Genomic DNA, 20,183 nt, shown 5'->3' with positions numbered 1-20,183 from the left:
TAAAAGAACAGAATTCTACCTAAAGATGAGCAACCAGAGAGTAAGAAAACTAATTATTAAAAAGATAAAATGTGATTGTAGAAATGAAAATTTCCAGCTTGGCGTGGTGGCTCACACCTGTAATCCCAGCACTTTGGAAGGCTGAGATGCGCAGATCACCTGAGGTCAGGAGCTCAAGACCAGCCTGGCCAACATGGTGAAACTCTGTCTCTACTAAAAATATAAAAATTAGCCAGGCGTGGTGGCAGGTGTCTGTAATCCCAGCTACTTGGGAGCCTGAGGCAGGAGAATTGCTTGAACCCGGAAGGCAGAGGTTGCAGTGAGCTGAGATTGCACCACTGCACTCCAGCATGGGCGACACAGCGAAACTCTATCTCAAAAAAAAAAAAGGAAAAAAAAAAAGGAAATTTCAAAAAAAGTGAATGATTAAAAAACAAATCTCTCATATAAAATTACAGAAAATGTACTTAACAAACCAGTCTTAAGCCCCAAAATGTGATATTATTTCATAACTTTGGAATACATAAGTAAACAACAAAGTTTCCCTTAGGAGTTCACATTTTAGTGGAAGATTTTTAAAAATTAAAATACATATATAAGGGCCAGGCATGGTGGCTCACACTTACTTGTAATGCCAGCACTTTGGGAGGCCGAGGCGGGCAGACTGCCTGAGGTCAGGAGCTCAAGACCAGCCTGACCAACATGGTGAAACCCTGTCTCTACTAAAAATACAAAAATTAGCTGGGCGAGGTAGCGTGTGCCTGTAATCCCAGCTACTCTCAAGGCTGAAGCAGGAGAACAGCTTGAACCCAGGAGGCGGAAGTTACAGTGAGCCAAGCGAGTGCCACTGCACTCCAGCCTGGACGACAGAGCGAGACTCCATCTCAAAAAACAAATAAATAAATAAAAAATAAATTAAAATACAAAAATAGAAAAACACATATATTATGTTAAAAGGTGATTTGAAAAAAATAGAGTAAAAACGAAGAAGGTCAGGTATACTCATGGGCTGACGGCAGCTGTTACAGTAGGTAGACAAGGCTTAAGCGGAGCATGAGAGGGCTGCTCCCCCACCCACTAGGAATGTCAGGTGATGGTTTGGCAATTATCACATTGCATCTTTAAAAGTGATAAACTGGCAGCCGATGCCAGGAAGAGGCCATTTCCTGATGATCCTCACCTGTTGCACTAAAGTGTTAACTGAATGCAGGCACCAGGGAGATGCAACTTCTCAGGCATGTGCATTAAGAGACAAAATGGCAGAGTATAACTTTCCAGGGGTGGGAGGCACACTATTGGAAAAGGGAAGAAAGCCTCAGATGGGCATGCATACAACTTCCTAAACACACTGCTCATGCTCACCTCCCAAGGGTAAGGAGGGCACTGGGCTTGGAGGCAGCACACCCTTAAGGGAAGAATCATGGGAAAGGGGCCAGTCTATAAAGTCCTAGGATCAAGGTTAATTTAAACATGGCACTTGACCTCAGTGCCTGCTTGGGTCCCTTCCAAGAGTACTTTCCTTTCTTTCCTGTTCTAAAGCCTTTTAAATAAACTTCCACTCCTGCTCTGAAACTTGCCTTGGTCTCTTTTTCTACCTAATGCTCTCAGTTGAATTATTTCTTCTGAGGAAGCAAGAATTGAGGTTGCTGCAGACCCATAGGGATTTGCCACCAGTAACTTGGATACCTTCCACTGGCACCACAGTGACAGATTACATTATTAAAAATAGTGGTAACAGTAGAGCTCATAAAAAATGTGACTTCTAAGCAAACAAAGATGAGGGAATCAGTCAAGTAGTTACCTACAAGAAGACTGTTGTAAGACAGTGGTTGTCAAAGTGTGGTCCATGGACCCCTGGGGGATTCCTAAAACCCTTTTGGGGGTATATGTGATATCAAAATTATTTTCATAATAATACTAAGACATCATTCATCTTTTTCATTTTGTTGACATTTGCACTAAAGGTACAAAAACACTAGCAGGTAAAACTATTGGCATGTCAGCACAAATCACAGCAGCGGTATCAAAATGTACTGCATATCTTTGTATTCTTCACCTCCAGTTAAAAGGGCAGTGGGTGGGGAAGAGCCAGTTTTATGTAAGAGTTTATGTGAATCGACAGTAAAAATTACTACTTTTATTAAATCTCAACTCGAGTTTATGTCCTTTGAATATTTTATGAAATGAAATGAAAAGTAAAAATGAGAAGGCATACTAGTTCATGATTTACCTTTGTGAATTAGAAATGTATTATTTTTTTATCCCCAGAAACTTTACCAAAGTTTAAACTTCTCTTAGTGCTAGACACTAAATTTAGATACTAAATTCAAAAGAAGTACAATGGTATTCTAAAAATTTACCCCCTTTCTACCTTCCTAACAGCATCTTAAACAATAAAACTAAACTGGGAATTAATTAATCATCTGTATTTCTAGAGGCAAAATGCAGTAGATATGGAAACAGATATCCTAAGAGATAAAAGTTACAACAGAAAAGTACAAACAGTGAACCTAAAGGAATTATTTAATCTTTTGGGGGACTTATTTTCCTATAAATGAGAGAACTAGACTAGAAGATTTCTAAAGTCAATTCCCTCATACACGTGGTTGCAGTGACTGCCTCTGGGCACAGGAATTTAAGGTGTGTTAGGAAAAGTACAAGAGATACTTCCTTTGTATTGCAAAGCTTTTGAATATTGTATATGTGCAAACATTGTATGGTCAATAAAGAAAATAATTACTAAGCAAAAAGCGGAGTTCCTTAAACATCAAAAAGCTATTATATAGAAACTTAGGTTTATGGAAACAGATTTTTTAATTTGTGTATTTTACTCATACCTTACTAAAGTTTGGAGGAGGGTTTTTGCCTCTACATAAATTTGAGAGGGCCCACACAGCATTTCTTGTTGTTGTGAGTCTGTTTGAATTTGTTAATAACCTGACAAGAAAAAGGAAAAAAAGGAATTATCACCTTACATTCATTTCTCCTCTTCAGCTATCATAACATAAAATTTCTCTCCAATATATTTTATAAGATATTCAAACTAGTAAAATAGGAAAAAAGAATCTAAAATTCATTATGTTTTCAGAAGCAAAATAAGCATATTACAGTTCTATTTTCTAAAGTTTGAATCTTAAGAGGATGTCATGGGAAATTTACTTATTTCTATATATATTAAAGAAAGAATACTAGATTAATTTTCTTTTCTTTTTTTTTTTTTTTTTGAGACAGAGTCTTACTCTGTCACCCACACTGGAGTGCAGTGGCACAATCTCAGCCCACTGCAACCTCTGCCCCCTGGGTTCAAGCGATTCTCCTGCTGCAGCCTCCTGAGTAGCTGGGATTACAGGCGCCTGCCACCGCACCTGGCTAATTTTTGTATTTTTAGTAGAGATGAGGTTTCACCACCTTGGCCAGGCTGGTCTTGAACTCCCGACCTCATGATCCACCCACCTCAGCCTCCCAAAGTGCTGGGATTACAGGCGTGAACCACCATGCCCGGCCAGATTAATTTTTTTAATCATGAAAATAATATATTATATGAATTCAGAAAGCAAGGAATACAGTTTCAAATTATATACAGATGACCTACTGACAAGGGAAGTTCTTTTGTTGTGTTTTTAACAGAGTATGTCTTAGTATTTTTTTACCTGGTTTGCAATGAACCTTGGTATCTACTAAGAAACTGAGTATTTAAAATGAGAATTTTTCTTCTCAGCTCCTAAGGAGTTACTACTTACAGGTTTATTTGTTTTTTTTTTCAAAGCATAACTTTATGTTTTAGCTATTTATATTTAAATAGGAGATCACCTAAAATAGTACTTGAAACTTTTAGAATTATGGACCCCCTTGAGACCATAATGGATCCTTACCTCAGAAAAAAAGCACATACATCAAAATTTGGCATGCAATTTCAGGAGTTTGTTAACCTCCTAAGGACCTCCACAAACCTGCTAGAAGTACAAAGAACCTAGATTAAAAAAATCCCTGTTTTAGAGTGACATATGCAAATATGGTACAGAATAGAACTCCAGGTGCTTGTTCCTGGGGGAACACCAAGAAACTTGCAAACACTGTCAGAATCAAGTTGATTAGAACTCTGAAGATAGTCAAAAGTTTATGGCAACTAAGATAACTTTTAACCAGGAAAGGGCTGAAATGTGGTAGGAAAGGTTTCCAGCATTTTAACCTACTCTTACCCAACCCCCTCCCCAGCCTGGCAGCAACCTTTAAGACAGCAGCCTGAGTTCTCACTGTGGGTTCCTGGTTCTGAAAGGAGTAGAGCAGAACTTGTTTCCAAGGAATTGTGTTTGTCTGTTCTGACCTATTTGGAGGCCCCCTGAAAAACTGATGCAAAGGGCTTGCCTTTGTTTTGCATAACTGGGAATTCTCTCAGGGTGGAAAAGTAGCTTTGTAAACAAGGAATGGTCCTCAAAAACATTAAAAGGCAAATGAATGAGATGTTGACACCTGAGCAAAAGACATAGTTGAGGCAAACAAGGGACACATTGAAAACCTGTCTGGAAAGGCGGGGAGTAAGATACTTGGGCTATGAGGGATGTGAAAAGCTCCCACATATATAAGACAATCTGAAGGCCCATGCACATGTCCAGGGCAGAGTCCACAATCAGAAAAAACATGAAGAGACCTACGCTTTCACTTCTAGTTTTTCTTTAGACTTAGCACCAGCAGGGAGTAAAGTAGTGCTAAGTCACAGCTGTAATCAGCCTGACTAAGCATTGAAGAGGTGGCTCAATGCAGGGCCAATCTTTAAAAACCTGGAGACTTTTTTTTTTGTTTATTTTTGGCTCCAGATATTTAAAGCACTCTCTGCTGTCAAACCATTAGCTACCCACTGAGTTAAGGGAAAAGAGATTTCAGAGACCACGCATGACAAGGAATACAGGCTTTATAAAATTAATTTTAAAAGTCCCCAAATAAATAACTACAACAAGGAGCAACACGAAAACCTGGAAAGAGAGGAGAATCTGATTTCCATAGTTCCACAGTTACAATAATCAGTCCAGTTTTTCAACAAGAAATTATGAGGCATGCAAAGAAATTTTAAAAGTGTAGTCCATGCCGGGCGCGGTGGCTCACGCCTGTAATCCCAGCACTTTGGGAGGCCGAGGCTGGCGGATCACAAGGTCAGGAGATCCAGACCACGGTGAAACCCCGTCTCTACTAAAAATACAAAAAACTAGCAGGGCGCGGTGGCGGGCGCCTGTAGTCCCAGCTACTCAGGTGGCTGAGGCAGGAGAATGGCGTGAACCTGGGAGGCGGAGCTTGCAGTGAGCCAAGATCGCGCCACTGCACTCCAGCCAGGGGGACAGAGCAAGACTCTGCCTCAAAAAAAAAAAAAAAAAAGTGTAGTCCATTAACAGTGAAATACATAAATTAAAAGAAATTTTCCCTGAGAAATCACAGACATTGGATTTACTATGCAAAGATTTTAAATTCATTGTCTGATATACTCAAAACAGCTAAAGGACCTATGCACAAAAAAAAACTAAAGAAAACTATGAAAACAATGTCTCAACAAATACAGAATCATCACTATGGAAACAGACATTATAAAAAGGAACTAAATAGGAATTATGAAGCTGTAAGTATAAAACTGAAATTAAAAATTCACTAGAGGGGTATGACAGCAGATTGAGCAGGGAGAAGAAAGAATCCACAATCCTAAGATAGGTTAACTGAAATTATTCAAACCGAGGAACAGAAAGAAAAAGAATGACAAGAAATGAACACAATCTAAGAAAGCTGCAAAATACCATCAAGCATACCAACACATGCATAATGGAAATCCAAGAAGAAAAGGAGTGAAAAGAATATGTGAAGAAATAATTACTGAAAATTTTTCAAACTTTATAAAAGAAATGAATCTACACATCCAAGAAGCAAAATAAACTCTAAGGATAAACTCAAAGAGATACACACGAAGACACATGTAATCAAAAGACAAAGACAGAATCTTGAAAACAAAAAGAGAGAAGTGACCCATAGTATACAAAGATTCCACATAAAGATCAATAGCTGATTTCTCATCAAAAACCATGAAGGACAGAGGCAATGGGATGACATATTGAAAGTGCTGAAAGAAACTCTCAACCAAGACTTGAATATCTGGCAAAACAATCCTTCCCAACAGAAGGAGAAAGTGAGATTCCTACATGAGCAAAAGCTGAGGAAAGGCATCACTAGCAGACTGCTTTACAAGAAGAGCTAAAGGGAATTCTTTGTGCTGAAATGAAAGGGCAATAAACAATACCTCAAAACCATACAAAGAAATAAAGAATACTGCTAAAGATAGCTACATAGGTAACTCTAAGAGCTAGTATTACGGAATTTTTAGTTTGTAAATCCTCTTTTTTTCCCTACATGACTTAAAAGTAAAATGCAGGGGCCGGGCACAGTGGCTCACGTCTGTAATCCCAGCACTTTGGGAGACCGAGGCAGGCAGATCACGAGGTCAGGAGATCGAGACCATCCTGGCTAACACGGTGAAACTCCATCTCTACCAAAAATACAAAAAATTAGCCAGGCATGGGGCGGACACCTGTAGTCCCAGCTACTCAGGGGGCTGAGGCAGGAGAATGGCATGAATCTGGGAGGTGGAGCCTGCAGTGAGCCGAGATCACACCACTGCACTCCAGCCTGGGCAACAGAGCAAGACTTCGTCTCAAAATAAATAAATAAATAAATAAATAATTTTTTAAAAGTAAAATGCAAAAAAAAAAAGCATTATAAATCTAGGGTAATGGGCACACCATGTATAATAATGTAATTTTGGCAATAACAACTTAAGAAGGGTGAGACAGAAATGTATAGGAGTAGTGTTCTTCGTATAATTTTGAAGGTAAACTGCAAGTAATTCAATCAAGATGGTTACTAGTTTAAGGTGTTAATTATACTCCTTAGAGTAACCATTAAAAAAAAAAAAAAAACTTTTAAAAAAATAGGAAAGGAAACAAGAAAGGAATCAATACTGTAAATTATTAAAAAAAAAACAAAAGTGACATTTGGAAAACAAATAACAATGGCCAGGTGCTATGGCTCACATTTATAATCCCCTTGCCTTGGGAGGCCAATACAGGAGGATCGCTTGAGGCCAGAAGTTCAAGGCCAGCCTAGGCAACATAATGAGACTCTGTCTCTACAAAAGCTCAAATAATAATAATAATAATAATAATAATAATAAACTGGCAACAGTAAGTCCCCATTTATCAGTAGTTATACTAAATGTAAATGAATTAAACTCTCAAAAGTAGTCAGTAACTAGCAGAATACATTAAACAAAACAAAACCCATAATAAGTCTACGATGCCGTCTACAAATGACTCATAGAATCAAAGACATAAATAGGTTGAAAGTGAAATAGAAAAAGATCTTCCATGCAAATAATACACTTGATCTCAGCCAAAAGGCCGAGAAGCGATTTTTCATGTAAATAATAACAGAGAGCCAGAACAGTTATACTAATATGAGACTAACTAGACTGTAAGTCAAATTGTTTTCAGAGACAAAGAAGAACACAATATATTGATAAAAAGTCAATCTATCAGGAAGAAGTAACACATGGGCCAGATGCAGCGGCTCATGCTTATAATCCCGGCACTTTCGGAGGCCAAGGTGGGTAGATCACCTGAGGCCAAAAGTTCGAGACCAGTCTGACCAACATGGTGAGACCCATCTCTACTAAAGATACAAAAATCAGCTGGGCTTGGTGGCATGTGCCTGTGGTTCCTGCTATTCAGGAGGCTGAGGCAGGAGAATAGCTTAAACCTGGGGGCGGAGGTTCAATGAGCCGAGACTGTACCACTGCACTCCAGCCTGGGCAACAGAGCAAGATTCTGTCTCAAAAAAAAAAAAAAAAAAAGAAGTATTACTTAAAAACTTACATGGTCTAGGCCGGGCACGGTGGCTCATGCCTGTAATCCCAGCACTTTGGGAGGCCAAGGTGGGCGGATCACAAGGTCAGGAGATCAAGACCATCCTGGCTCCTACGGTGAAACCCCGTTTCTACTAAAAATACAAAAATAATTAGCCAGGCATGGTGGCGGGTACCTGTAGTCCCAGCTACTAGGAAGGCTGAGGCAGGAGAATGGCCTGAACCCGGGAGGCGGAGCTTGCAGTGAGCTGAGACCACACCACTGCACTCTAGCCTGGGCGACAGAGCAAGACTCCATCTCAAAAAAAAAAGCAAAAACAAAACAAAAAAAAACTTACATGGTCTAACAAGAAAGTCCCAAAAATACAAAGCAAAAACTGACAGAATTGGAGTGAGAAAAAGACAGTTGTGCAATGAAAATTTGAGAGTGCAATATGCTGCTTCAAATAATAGAACTTCTAGGTAGGTAATTAATAAGAAAATAGGGGACTTCAACACTATAAATCAATTAGATATAACAGACATCTAGACAATATTCCATTCAAAAATAGCAGAATATATATTTTTTCTCAAGCGCATATGCAACGTTATCCAGAATACATTATACGTTAGATCACAAAGCAAATCTAATAATTTTTTCTTTTTTTTTTGAGACAGGTTCTCACTGTTCTCTGTTGCCTATGCTGGAGTGCAGCAATGCAATCTCAGCTGACTGCAACCTCTGCCTGCCTCTGGGCTCAAGCTATCTTTCCACTTCAGTCTCCTGAGCAGCTAAGACTATAGGCACGTATCACCACACCCAGCTAATTTTTGTATTTGTGTAGAGATGGGGTTTTGCCATGTTGTCCAGCTGGTCTTGAACTCGTGAGCTCAAGTGATCCACCTGCCTTGGTCTCCCAAAGTGTTAGGATTACATGCATGAGCCACCACACCCAGCTCCAATAAGTGTTTTTTTTTGAGACAGTCTCACCCTGTCACCCAGGCTGGAGTGCAGTGGCATGATCACCGCTCACCCCAACCTCTGCTTCCTGCGTTCAAGCAATTCTCCTGCCTTAGCCTCCTGAGTAGCTGGGATTACCGGCATGCACTACCAAGCCCAGCTAATTTTTGTATTTTTAGTAGAAATGAGGTTTCACCACGTTGGCCAGGCTGGTCTCAAATCCCTGCCTCAAGTGATCCACCTGCCTTGGTCTCCCAAAGTGCTGGGATTACAGGCGTGAGCCACCATGTCTGGCTCTGGCCCTGATAAATTTTTGAAAAGTGAAATCATAAAAAGGATCTTCTCTGACAACAATGGAATGAAATTAAAAATAAAGAGGGAAAATCAGAAAATTCAGAACTATGAGTAGAGTAACATACTCTTAAATAACTAGCGAGTTAAAACACACACACAGACACACAGATAAAATATTTTGAGATAAATAAAAATAAAAACACACCAAAACTTAAGGGATGTAGTGAAATTAATACTCAGAAAAAAATTTATTAACACCCATACGAAAAAAGATAACCTTCCACCTTCAGAAAGTAGAAAAATTAGAGTACATGAAACTTACAGCTAGCAGGAGGAAGAAAATAAAGTTAAGACCAGAGATAAAATACAGAATAGAAAAACACTACAGAAAATCAATTAAACAAAAAGGTAGTTCTCTGACCAAAAAAAAAATCAACAAAAACAAGCCTTTATCTAGATGGACAAAAGGAAAAAGATTCATATTACTACAATTTGGCTGGGTGCAGTGGCTCACACCTGTAATCCCAGCACTTCAGGAGGTTGAAGCAAGCAGATCACCTGAGGTCATGAGTTCAAGACCAGCCTGGCCAACATGGTGAAACCACGTCTCTACAAAAATACAAAAATTAGCCAGGCGTGGTGGTGTGCACCTGTGATCCCAGCAACTTGGGAGCCTGAGGCAGAAGATTCACTTGAACCCGGGAGGCGAAGTGTGTAGTGAGCCAAGATCGTGCCATTGCACTCCAGTCTGTGCAACAGAGCAAGACCCCATATATAATCATATTACTACAATTAAGAATGAAAGTAGAGACGCTACTATCAGCATTTCAACAACAACAAAAAAAACTATATGAGAATATTATCATCAAAAGCCAAGAAAGATAAGCTAGAGGAAATGAAAAACCACTTAGAAACACAGAAACTACCGGCCGGGCGCGGTGGCTCAAGCCTGTAATCCCAGCACTTTGGGAGGCCGAGACGGGCGGATCACGAGGTCAGGAGATCGAGACCATCCTGGCTAACACGGTGAAACCCTGTCTCTACTAAAAAAATACAAAAAACTAGCCGGGCGAGGTGGCGGGCGCCTGTAGTCCCAGCTACTCGGGAGGCTGAGGCAGGAGAATGGCGTGAACCCGGGAGGCGGAGCTTGCAGTGAGCTGAGATCCGGCCACTGCACTCCAGCCTGGGCGACAGAGCGAGACTCCGCCTCAAAAAAAAAAAAAAAAAAAAAAAAAAAAAAAAAAAAAACACACACACACACACAGAAACTACCAAACTGACTTAAGAATAGAAAATCTAAATAGAACTCTAACAAGATAGAGAATTCTAATCAAATACTTCCCAGAAAGGAAAAGTCCAGCATCCGATGGCTTCACTAGTGAATCCTACCAAACATTAATGAATAATTCTCAAACTCTTTCAAAAAATAAGAGAACACTTAAAATAATGGAAAGAATGTAACTGGATTATTTGTAACTCAAAGGATAAAAGCTTGAGGACATAGATACCCCATTCTCCATGACGTGCTTATTTCACATTGCATGCCTATATCAAAACATCTCATGTACCCCATAAATACACACACCTACTATGTAACTGCAAAATTTTTCTTTAAAAAATAAGAGAACACTTCCTCATCAATTCTATGAGGATAGCATTACCGTGATACCAAAGCCAAAGACATCAAAACAAAAGTTACAAAAGAAAAAATATTTCTTTGGATTATACATACAAAAATCCTCAACAAAATTCTAGGAAACTGAATTTAGCAGCATATACTATGACCACATGGCATTTAACCAACAAATGCAAAGAAGGTTCAATATACAAATATCAATCAAAATAATAAACCATATTGATATAATGAATTTAAAAAACAAGTTACCATTTCAACTGGATGCAAAAAGTATTTAAAAGAGCTCAACATCCTTTTATGATAAAAACACTAAACAGGTCAGACCTTTAATCCCAGCACTTTGGGAGGTTGAGGGAGGTGGATCATGAGGTCAGGAAATCACGACCATCCTGGCCAACATGGGGAAACCCTGTCTCTACTAAAAACACAAAAATTAGCTGGGCATGGTGGTGCACGCTTGTAGTCTCAGCTACTTGGGAGGTTGAGGCAGGAGAATTGAACCCAAGAGGCGGAGGCTGCAGTGAGCCAAGATCATGCCACTGTACTCCAGCTTGGCAACAGAGCATGACTCTGTCTCAAAAAAAAAAAAAAAAAATAGAAATAGAAGGAAACTACCTCAACAGGATAAAGGGCATGTATCAAAAACCATAGCTCACATCACACTGAATGGTGAAAGAGTTATAGTTTTTACTCCGAGATAAGAAGACAAAGACACTCATTTTTGCCACTTCTAAATAACACTGTAATGGAAGCTCTATCCAAAGCAATTGTGCAACAAAAAGAATCAACCACAACCAAATTGGAAAGCAAGAAATGAAACTATCTTAAAAAAAAAAATTTTAGAGATGGGGTCTTGCTATGTTGCACAGGCTAGAGTGCAGTGACTATTCACAAGCATGATCATAGTGCACTACAGCCTCAAATGAACCTGACCTCAAATTCTAGTTCAAGACTAGCCTGGCCAACATGGTGAAACTCCATCTCTAGTAAAAATACAAAAATCAGCCTGGTATGGTGGTGCATGCCTGTATTCCCAGCTACCTGGGAGGGTTGAGGCATGAGAACCACTTGAACCCAGGAGGCTCCTGACCTCAAATGACCCTCCCTACTCAGCCTCCCAAGTATCTGGGACTACAGGCACATGCCACTATGCTCAGCAGTGAAACTACCATTATTGACAGATGACATGATCTAATATATGGAAATCCACAACAATTGACAAAAAAACTATTAGTGCTAATAAATTCAACAAAGTTACAGGATACAAGATCAACACACAGGCCGGGTGTGGTGGCTCACACTTGTAATCCCAAAGCTTTGGGAGGCCAAGGGGGGATGGATCACTTGAGGCCAGGAGTTCAAGACCAGCCTGGCCAACATGGTAAAACTCCGTCTCTACTAAAAATACAAAAATTAGCCAGGTGTGGTTGTACATGACTGTAATCCCAGCTACTTGGGAAGCTGAGGCATGAGAATCACTTGAATCTGGGAGGCATAGGCTGCAGTGAGCCAAGATTACACCACTGCACTCTAGCCTAGGTGACACAGCAAGACCCTGTCTCAAAATAAATAAAATAAATACATAAATAAATAATCAACACACAAAAATCAGTTGTATTTCTATATACTACCAAGGAACAAGTCAAAAAAGAAATTAAGAAAACAATTTCATTTACATTTGAATAAAAAGAATAAAATACTTTGGAATACATTTAACCAAAGAGGTATAAAACCTGTTTACTAAAATCTACAAAATATTGTTAAAATGAAAGCGCTTAAGACTATACTTTCAGGGATCATTTCTATAGTTTATTACTAGAGAAGTTTCTCTGAACGTGTAGAGCACCGTGCTTTAAAGTTCATATGGAACCAAAAAAGAGCCCGCATTGCCAAGACAATCCTAAGTCAAAAGGACAAAGCTGGAGGCGTCACGCTACCTGACTTCAAACTATACTACAAGGCTACAGTAACCAAAACAGCATGGTACTGGTACCAAAACAGAGATATAGACCAATGGAACAGAACAGAGTCCTCGGAAATAATACCACACATCTACAGCCATCTGATCTTTGACAAACCTGAGAGAAACAAGAAATGGGGAAAGGATTCCCTATTTAATAAATGGCACTGGGAAAATTGGCTAGCCATAAGTAGAAAGCTGAAACTGGATCATTTCCTTACTCCTTATACGAAGATTAATTCAAGATGGATTAGAGACTTAAATGTTAGACCTAATACCATAAAAACCCCAGAAGAAAATCTAGGTAGTACCATTCAGGACATAGGCATGGGCAAGGACTTCATGTCTAAAACACCAAAAGCAACGGCAGCAAAAGCAAAAATTGACAAATGGGATCTCATTAAACTAAAGAGCTTCTGCACAGCAAAAGAAACTACCATCAGAGTGAACAGGCAACCTACAGAATGGGAGAACATTTTTGCAACCTACTCATCTGACAAAGGGCTAATATCCAGAATCTACAAAGAACTCAAACAAATATACAAGAAAAAAACAAACAACCCCATCAAAAAGTGGGCAAAGGATATGAACAGACATTTCTCAAAAGAAGACATTCATACAGCCAACAGACACATGAAAAAATGCTCATCATCACTCGCCATCAAAGAAATGCAAATCAAAACCACAATGAGATACCATCTCACACCAGTTAGAATGGCAATCATTAAAAAATCAGGAAACAACAGTTGTTGGAGAGGATGTGGAGAAATAGGAACACTTTTACACTGTTGGTGGGATTGTAAACTAGTTCAACCATTATGGAAAACAGTATGGCAATTCCTCAAGGATCTAGAACTAGATGTACCATATGACCCAGCCATCCCACTACTGGGTATATACCTAAAGGATTATAAATTATTCTACTACAAAGACACATGCACACGTATGTTTATTGCGGCACTATTCACAATAGCAAAGACTTGGAATCAACCCAAATGTCTATCTGTGACAGACTGGATTAAGAAAATGTGGCACATATACACCATGAAATACTATGCAGCCATAAAAAAGGATGAGTTTGCGTCCTTTGTAGGGACATGGATGCAGCTGGAAACCATCATTCTTAGCAAACTATCACAAGAAGAGAAAACCAAACACCGCATGTTCTCACTCATAGGTGGGAACTGAACAATGAGGAAACTTGGACTCGGGAAGGGGAACATCACACATTGGGGCCTATCATGGGGAGCGGGGAGGGGGGAGGAATTGCATTGGGGAGTTATACATGATATAAATGATGACCTGATGGGTGCTGACGAGTTGATGGGTGCAGCACACCAACATGGCACAAGTATACATATGTAACAAACCTGCACGTTATGCACATGTACCCTAGAACTTAAAGTATAATTAAAAATAAAAAATAAAAAAATAAAAATAAATAAAAATAAATAAAAATTAAAAAAATGAAAGCGCTTAATTAATTAAAAGATATCTCAGGTTCATAAATTGGAAGCCTTAATATTATTAAGATGGCAATACTGCTTAAAGTGATCTACAGAGTAAATGAAACCCCTATCAAAATGACAATGACCCTTTTATAGAAATGAAAAAGTCAACTTACACCCACTAAGAAGATCTAAATCAGAGTAACAGATAATACGTGTTGGTGATGATACTGAGAAATTACAACACTCATACATTGCTAGCAGAATGTAAAATGGTATAGCTGCTGTGATAAAGTTTGGTAGTCCCTGAACAATTAAAGATAGAATTACCACATTACCTGGCAAACTGCACTCCTACGTATTTATATACCCACAAGAATTAAAAACTAGTACTGAAACAAAACCTTGTACATGAATGTTCGTAGGAGCAATATTTATAGTAGTCAAAAGGTGGACACACCGAAGTGTTCATCTATTAATGAATGAATAAAATGTGGCACATGCATAAAATGGAATATAATGCAGCCACAAAAAGAACGAAGTACTGATATATGCACTATAATATGGATGAACATTGAAAACAGTAAGCTAAAAGAAGCCAGACACAAAGGTCATATATTGTATGATTCCACATATGTGATATATACAGTATACGCAAATTCATAGAGAGAGAAAACAGATTTGTAGTTTCCAAGGCACAAGGTGATGGCAAAACGGGATGTGACTGCTAATGGGGGTACTGGGTTTCTGTTCAAGGTGGTAAAAAAAATTCGGGAACTAGATAGTGATAGTTGTACAATGTTGCAAATCTACTTCATGCCACTAAATTGTACACTTTAAAATGGTTAAACTGGTTACATGTATTCTACCACACTAAAAGAAAAGTTTCTGTTCTAAAGGCTTTCCTAAAAACAGATGTGAGATTTCTCCAAAATACAACAGATTTGGAAATAAAATAGTTATACTGATTTTGTATGCTAAGAGTTGACAATTTTTTTCAGTAATATTTTAGGGTTTGCAGGCCCTCTTTCTCGTTTCTATTACTCACCTATGCTGATGTAGCATGAAAGCAACCAAAGACATTAAGTAAGTGAATAGGTGTGACTGTGTTCCAATAAAACTTAATTTACAAAAACGTGAAGCAAGCCAGATTTGGCCTAAGAGATAAAGCTGGCCAACCTCTGTTGTATATTATTGTTCTTTTTTTGTGTTAATGGAGTCATTATGAGAAAGTACAAATATGCTACATTATAAAGTTGAGTTAAATTACAGCAAAGGTGTATCAGGATAGTTTATAGTAGGAAAAGATTTACATTTACTGAGAATCAAATCAATACTAATAAAATAAATTAAAATATCACTCAAACAGAACAGATAAAACGACACATTTGTTTTACATTTATTTAAACATTACCAAATGTGAATTACAATGTGAACAACAAATAATGCATAATCATTTTTTTAAGCTGAAAACTTTTCCTTTTGCCTAACTCCAGTGAGAATATCTAACTTAACTTCCTTTTAACTACCTTATTTTTTTAAATACTTTGAAACTTTTTTTTTTTTTTTTTTTTTGAGACGGAGTCTCGCTCTGTCACCCAGGCTGGAGTGCAGTGGCCGGATCTCAGCTCACTGCAAGCTCCGCCTCCCGGGTTCACGCCATTCTCCTGCCTCAGCCTCCCGAGTAGCTGGGACTACAGGCGCCGCCACCTCGCCCGGCTAGTTTTTTTTTGTATTTTTAGTAGAGACGGGGTTTCACCGTGTTAGCCAGGATGGTCTCGATCTCCTGACCTTGTGATCCGCCCGTCTCGGCCTCCCAAAGTGCTGGGATTACAGGCTTGAGCCACCGCGCCCGGCCGAAACTTTTAAGATGAAGTTTTATAATGAAAGTCTGAAACTTTCCAACTTTCTAATACCCTTTTTGGAAATTATTATAATAATAATATTATTATTATCTGAAATGGAGTTTCACTCTTGTTGCCAAGGCTGGAGTGCAATGCCATGATCTCAGCTCAGCGCAACCTCCACCTCCCGGGTTCAAGCGATTCTCCTGCCTCAGCCTCTTGATTACAGGCATGCACCACCACACCCAGCTAATTTTGTATTTTCAGTAGAGACGGGGTCTTTCTCCATGTTGGTCAGGCTGGTCTCGAACTCCTGACCTCAGGGGATCCACCCGCCTCGGCCTCCCAAAGTGCTGGGATTACAGGCATGAGCCATCACGCCCAGCCTGAAATTGTTTTTATAACTATTACTACATAGCTGGGTACTGGTTATTCTTCCTTCACTTTATTTTTTAGTTTGGTTTCTGCAGTCACGGTTAAAAAGCACCTTAGGACATTTAAAGAGATTAGACCTAAGAAATGTTTACTACTTCATAAACCACTACGTACTTGAGATATTAACAAATAATAAAATGAAATAGAGACAGAACAACAAAAACAAAAATTGCTCAGTTAATTTATATACCACATAAATCAGGTGAGACAAGTATCAAATTGAAACTTTAAGAAATGTTTTTAATAGTACAGACTTCAAAAGGATTAATATTGAACTCTAAATCAGTACTTTCTTTTATAGCTCAGCTAAATTCTCAAATAATATGGACCATTAACTTTAAGCCCATAATAAATGAAATTATAGTGAGTGGTTCAGTGGTTTGCATACAGATCTTCGATTAATATTGGTTAAATGAAACCATGCCAAGAAATAACTTCTGTCCACAGAAAGCTAGAGTAAAACGTTTTTTGAAAACTAGTGTCTAGAAATTTATTCTTCCTATTCAATTCCTCAGCTGGAGAGGATGAAGAATGCACCTCCACACAGAAATGAAGAGTAAAATATTTACTTCTAACCATCTCCTTGATTAGTATTTTTCTTCACTACCTGCCATTGGCATTTATCCTACATAAAGATCCTCTCAATCATAAACAATATGTATAAACCTGTCTTTCAAAAAGTTTTTATGTCATTTCTATAAAGGACCTTACATTACAGGGTAATTTCTTTTTTAAAAAAATACATAAAGTAGTTGAGGAAACTATTAGATAAATCACTTTAAGTAAAATTCTAACCCTGAAAGAAAAATCTCTATCTTAAAATCTTTGTTCTTTTAATAAAATGTAAAACATACCGACATCCTAAATACACTATCTGTTCAAGTATTAAGGATTTCCTGCTATAGCAATATGTAAATTTTATTGTATTATAAACTACTATATATCCTTGTTTTTGCAGAATAATTATTTGATATCAGTAAGCATCAAGTGAGCAATGACCACTGTTAAGTGTGGTTTAAGAGAACATAAAAGACACCGATAACAATTTGAAAATTTCTCTTGGTTCTACCTACTTTCAAGCTACTGTAGGCCTGATAACCACAAGACAAATTTAAAAGTATGACTGAAGAACTTAATTATATATGTAGAATATAGTGGAGTATATAGTTTTTGATACATACTTAATTGTGACAAAGTACTTACTCTAAAAGAGGTGGAAGTATTTCACAATTCAAAACAAAATCTCTGCATTCTGCATTGTCACCAGCAATATTGCCAAGTGCCCAAACAGCCTTAGGAAAAAAAAAAAAATTATCTTAAAACTATATTTTAAATTAGAGGTTTCCTTCAGGAATGAGATTTTAGTATAGAATGAACAAAGCAACAGTTTGTGACACGTTAAAAAAAAAAGTAAAGAAGAAAAACTTTTAAAATGCAATTTAATATTTTTATTCAAATTGAAAGATAGGACATTTAAAAAGTTTTCCAGCTGAGCAGGGTGGCTCACATGTGTAATTCCAGCACTTTGGGAAGCTGAGGTGGGCAGACTGCTTGAGTCCAGGAGTTCAAAACCAGCCTGAGCAACATGGTAAAACCCTGTCTCTACCAAAAAAATGACAAAAATTAGCTGGGTGTGGTGGCACGCACCTGTCATCTCAGCTACTTGGGAGGCTAAGGTGTGAGGATCACTTGAGCCCAGGAGGCAGAGGTTGCAATGAGCCATGCTCCACCTTGGGCAACAGAGCAAAACTCTGTCTCCAAAAAAAAAAGTTTTCCTTGCATACTAGTGAAATATCTATACTGTTCAACAAAGAGCATAGTTTACTCTGAATTTACACGGAAAGACAAAATATATCTATTTAGCAAATTTTCCAATTATAATCATGCACTGCATAACATTTTAGTCTGCATATAAGATGGTAGTCTCAAAATATTATAACACCATATCTTTACTGTACCTTTTGTATTTTTAGATACACAAATACTTACCACTATAGTCTATAGTAGGCTAGGTGCAGTGGCTCATGCCCGTCATCCCAGCACTTTGGGAGGTGAGGTGGGCAGATCACTTGAGGTCAGGAGTTTGCGACCAGCCTGGCCAACATTGTGAAACCCCGTCTCTACTAAAAACACAAAAACTAGCTGGGTGTGATTGCAGGTGCCTGTAATCCCAGCTACTGAGGAGGCTGAAGCGTAAGAATTGCTTGAAACCCAGGAGGTGGTGGTTGCAGTGAGTCGAGATCATGTCACTGCACTGCAGCCTGAGTGACACAGCAAGACTCTGTCTCAAAAAAAAAAAAAAAAAAAAAAAAAAAAAAAAAAATTGCCTACAGCATTTTTAGTACAGTAACATGCTGTATAGGTTTGTAGACTGGATGCAAAAGGCCATGCTATAAACCATCTAGGTCTGTGTAAATAGACTCCATGGAATTTGCACAATGATGAAAATGTGTTTCTCAGAACACATACTGATTTGATTTACTAAATTTCAATTAGGTAAGAAATTATGCAAATGCAAATTATCATTTTGTTTTATTCTCACCATAAACTTTTCATGTTAGTACAAAAGTAGACATGTTACTTTTCAATTGGGAAAGTTTTATTTTAATGTTTAAAATATAAGTTAGATCGCTTCTCGGCCTTTTGGCTAAGATCAAGTGTAAAATATAAGTTAGTATTTTTAACATCTACTCTAGACCTAAGATTTTTCTGTTTGTTTTTAAGAAAAACCTTTAAACTAAAGACATTTCCTGCCTTATGGAATATAATATTCTGTTGGTGGAGATCTTAACTGGTATAACATTCTTGGAGTCTGACTTTGAAATACATAGTAAAAGCTTTAAAAAATTTATCTTTTGGCCGGGCGCAGTGGCTCACGCCTGTAATCCCAGCACTTCGGGAGGCCTAAGCAGACGGATCACCTGAGGTCAGGAATTCAAGACCAGCCCAGCCAACATGGAGAAGCCCCGTCTCTACCAGAAATACAAAAATTAGCCGGGTGTGGTGGCAGGCGCCTGTAATCCCAGCTACTCGGGAGGCCTGAGGCAGAAGAATCGCTTGAACCTGGGGAGTGGAGGTTGCAGTGAGCTGAGATCGTGCCATTGCACTACAGCCTGGGGGACAAGAGCAAGACTTCGTCTCAAAAAAAAAAAAAAGAAAGAAAGAAAATTTTTCTTTTGACAGGGTAGTCATTTTTCCTAGTAAAATAATCAAAAGGCACATAAAGAGTGATGACACATAATGATATTCATATTATTAACAACACCAATAAGCTAGAAATAATCCAAGTGTACAACAATTGAGGAATAGATAACAAATTATGGTACATATCTGAGCAGATATTGACTAATCAGTAAAATTTCCTTGGAAGAATAATTACTGCCATAAGAAAAGGCTCCCAATGCTAGTGTTAACTGAAAAAATACATATATAAAATGAAATGAATAAAATGGTAGAGAGATCAACAGATTTATATACATAAAAATGACACAAAACAATCAAATGACTTGATTTTATTCAGATGGTACAATTATATGTAATTAAATTTTCCCTCTTACAACAAAACTTTATTATTAAAAAATGGTTCTATTCAAAGTAATGTGATACTCTTAAAACAAGCAACAAAATAATCTACATATATGCAGAGAACAAGAAGTCAAACCAGTCCAGCTTTAAAACCCAGCTCTGCCATTCATTGTGACTTTAGGTAAGTTACTAACTTTTGAGTCTCAG

At 38.1% G+C, this 20,183-nt stretch overlaps 1 protein-coding gene and 3 pseudogenes across 4 annotated transcripts in view; 2 read left to right on the top strand and 2 right to left on the bottom strand.

Moving 5' to 3' along the window:
• KPNA5 (karyopherin subunit alpha 5) overlaps nucleotides 1-20,183 on the bottom strand; it is a 55,878-nt gene that overhangs the window by 16,598 nt on the left and 19,097 nt on the right. For all 4 annotated transcript variants that reach the window (XM_030929325.1, XM_030929323.1, XM_010373238.2 and 1 more), the window contains 2 exons: nucleotides 17,655-17,743; nucleotides 2,838-2,937 (listed from right to left, as the gene is read on the bottom strand). In XM_030929325.1, the coding sequence (XP_030785185.1) occupies nucleotides 2,838-2,937; nucleotides 17,655-17,743 (189 nt within the window). The remainder of the gene's footprint in view (nucleotides 1-2,837; nucleotides 2,938-17,654; nucleotides 17,744-20,183) is intronic.
• On the bottom strand, nucleotides 7,315-7,442 carry LOC115897246 (annotated as a pseudogene).
• On the top strand, nucleotides 12,542-12,623 carry LOC115897056 (annotated as a pseudogene).
• Nucleotides 19,079-19,194, top strand: LOC115897248 (annotated as a pseudogene).

The sequence above is a fragment of the Rhinopithecus roxellana genome, chromosome 4 (assembly GCF_007565055.1).
Source record: "Rhinopithecus roxellana isolate Shanxi Qingling chromosome 4, ASM756505v1, whole genome shotgun sequence".
Classification (NCBI taxonomy): Eukaryota; Metazoa; Chordata; class Mammalia; order Primates; family Cercopithecidae; genus Rhinopithecus; species Rhinopithecus roxellana.
The sequence above is the reverse complement of the archived record's forward strand: the minus strand, read 5'-3'. Positions and strand labels throughout refer to the sequence as shown.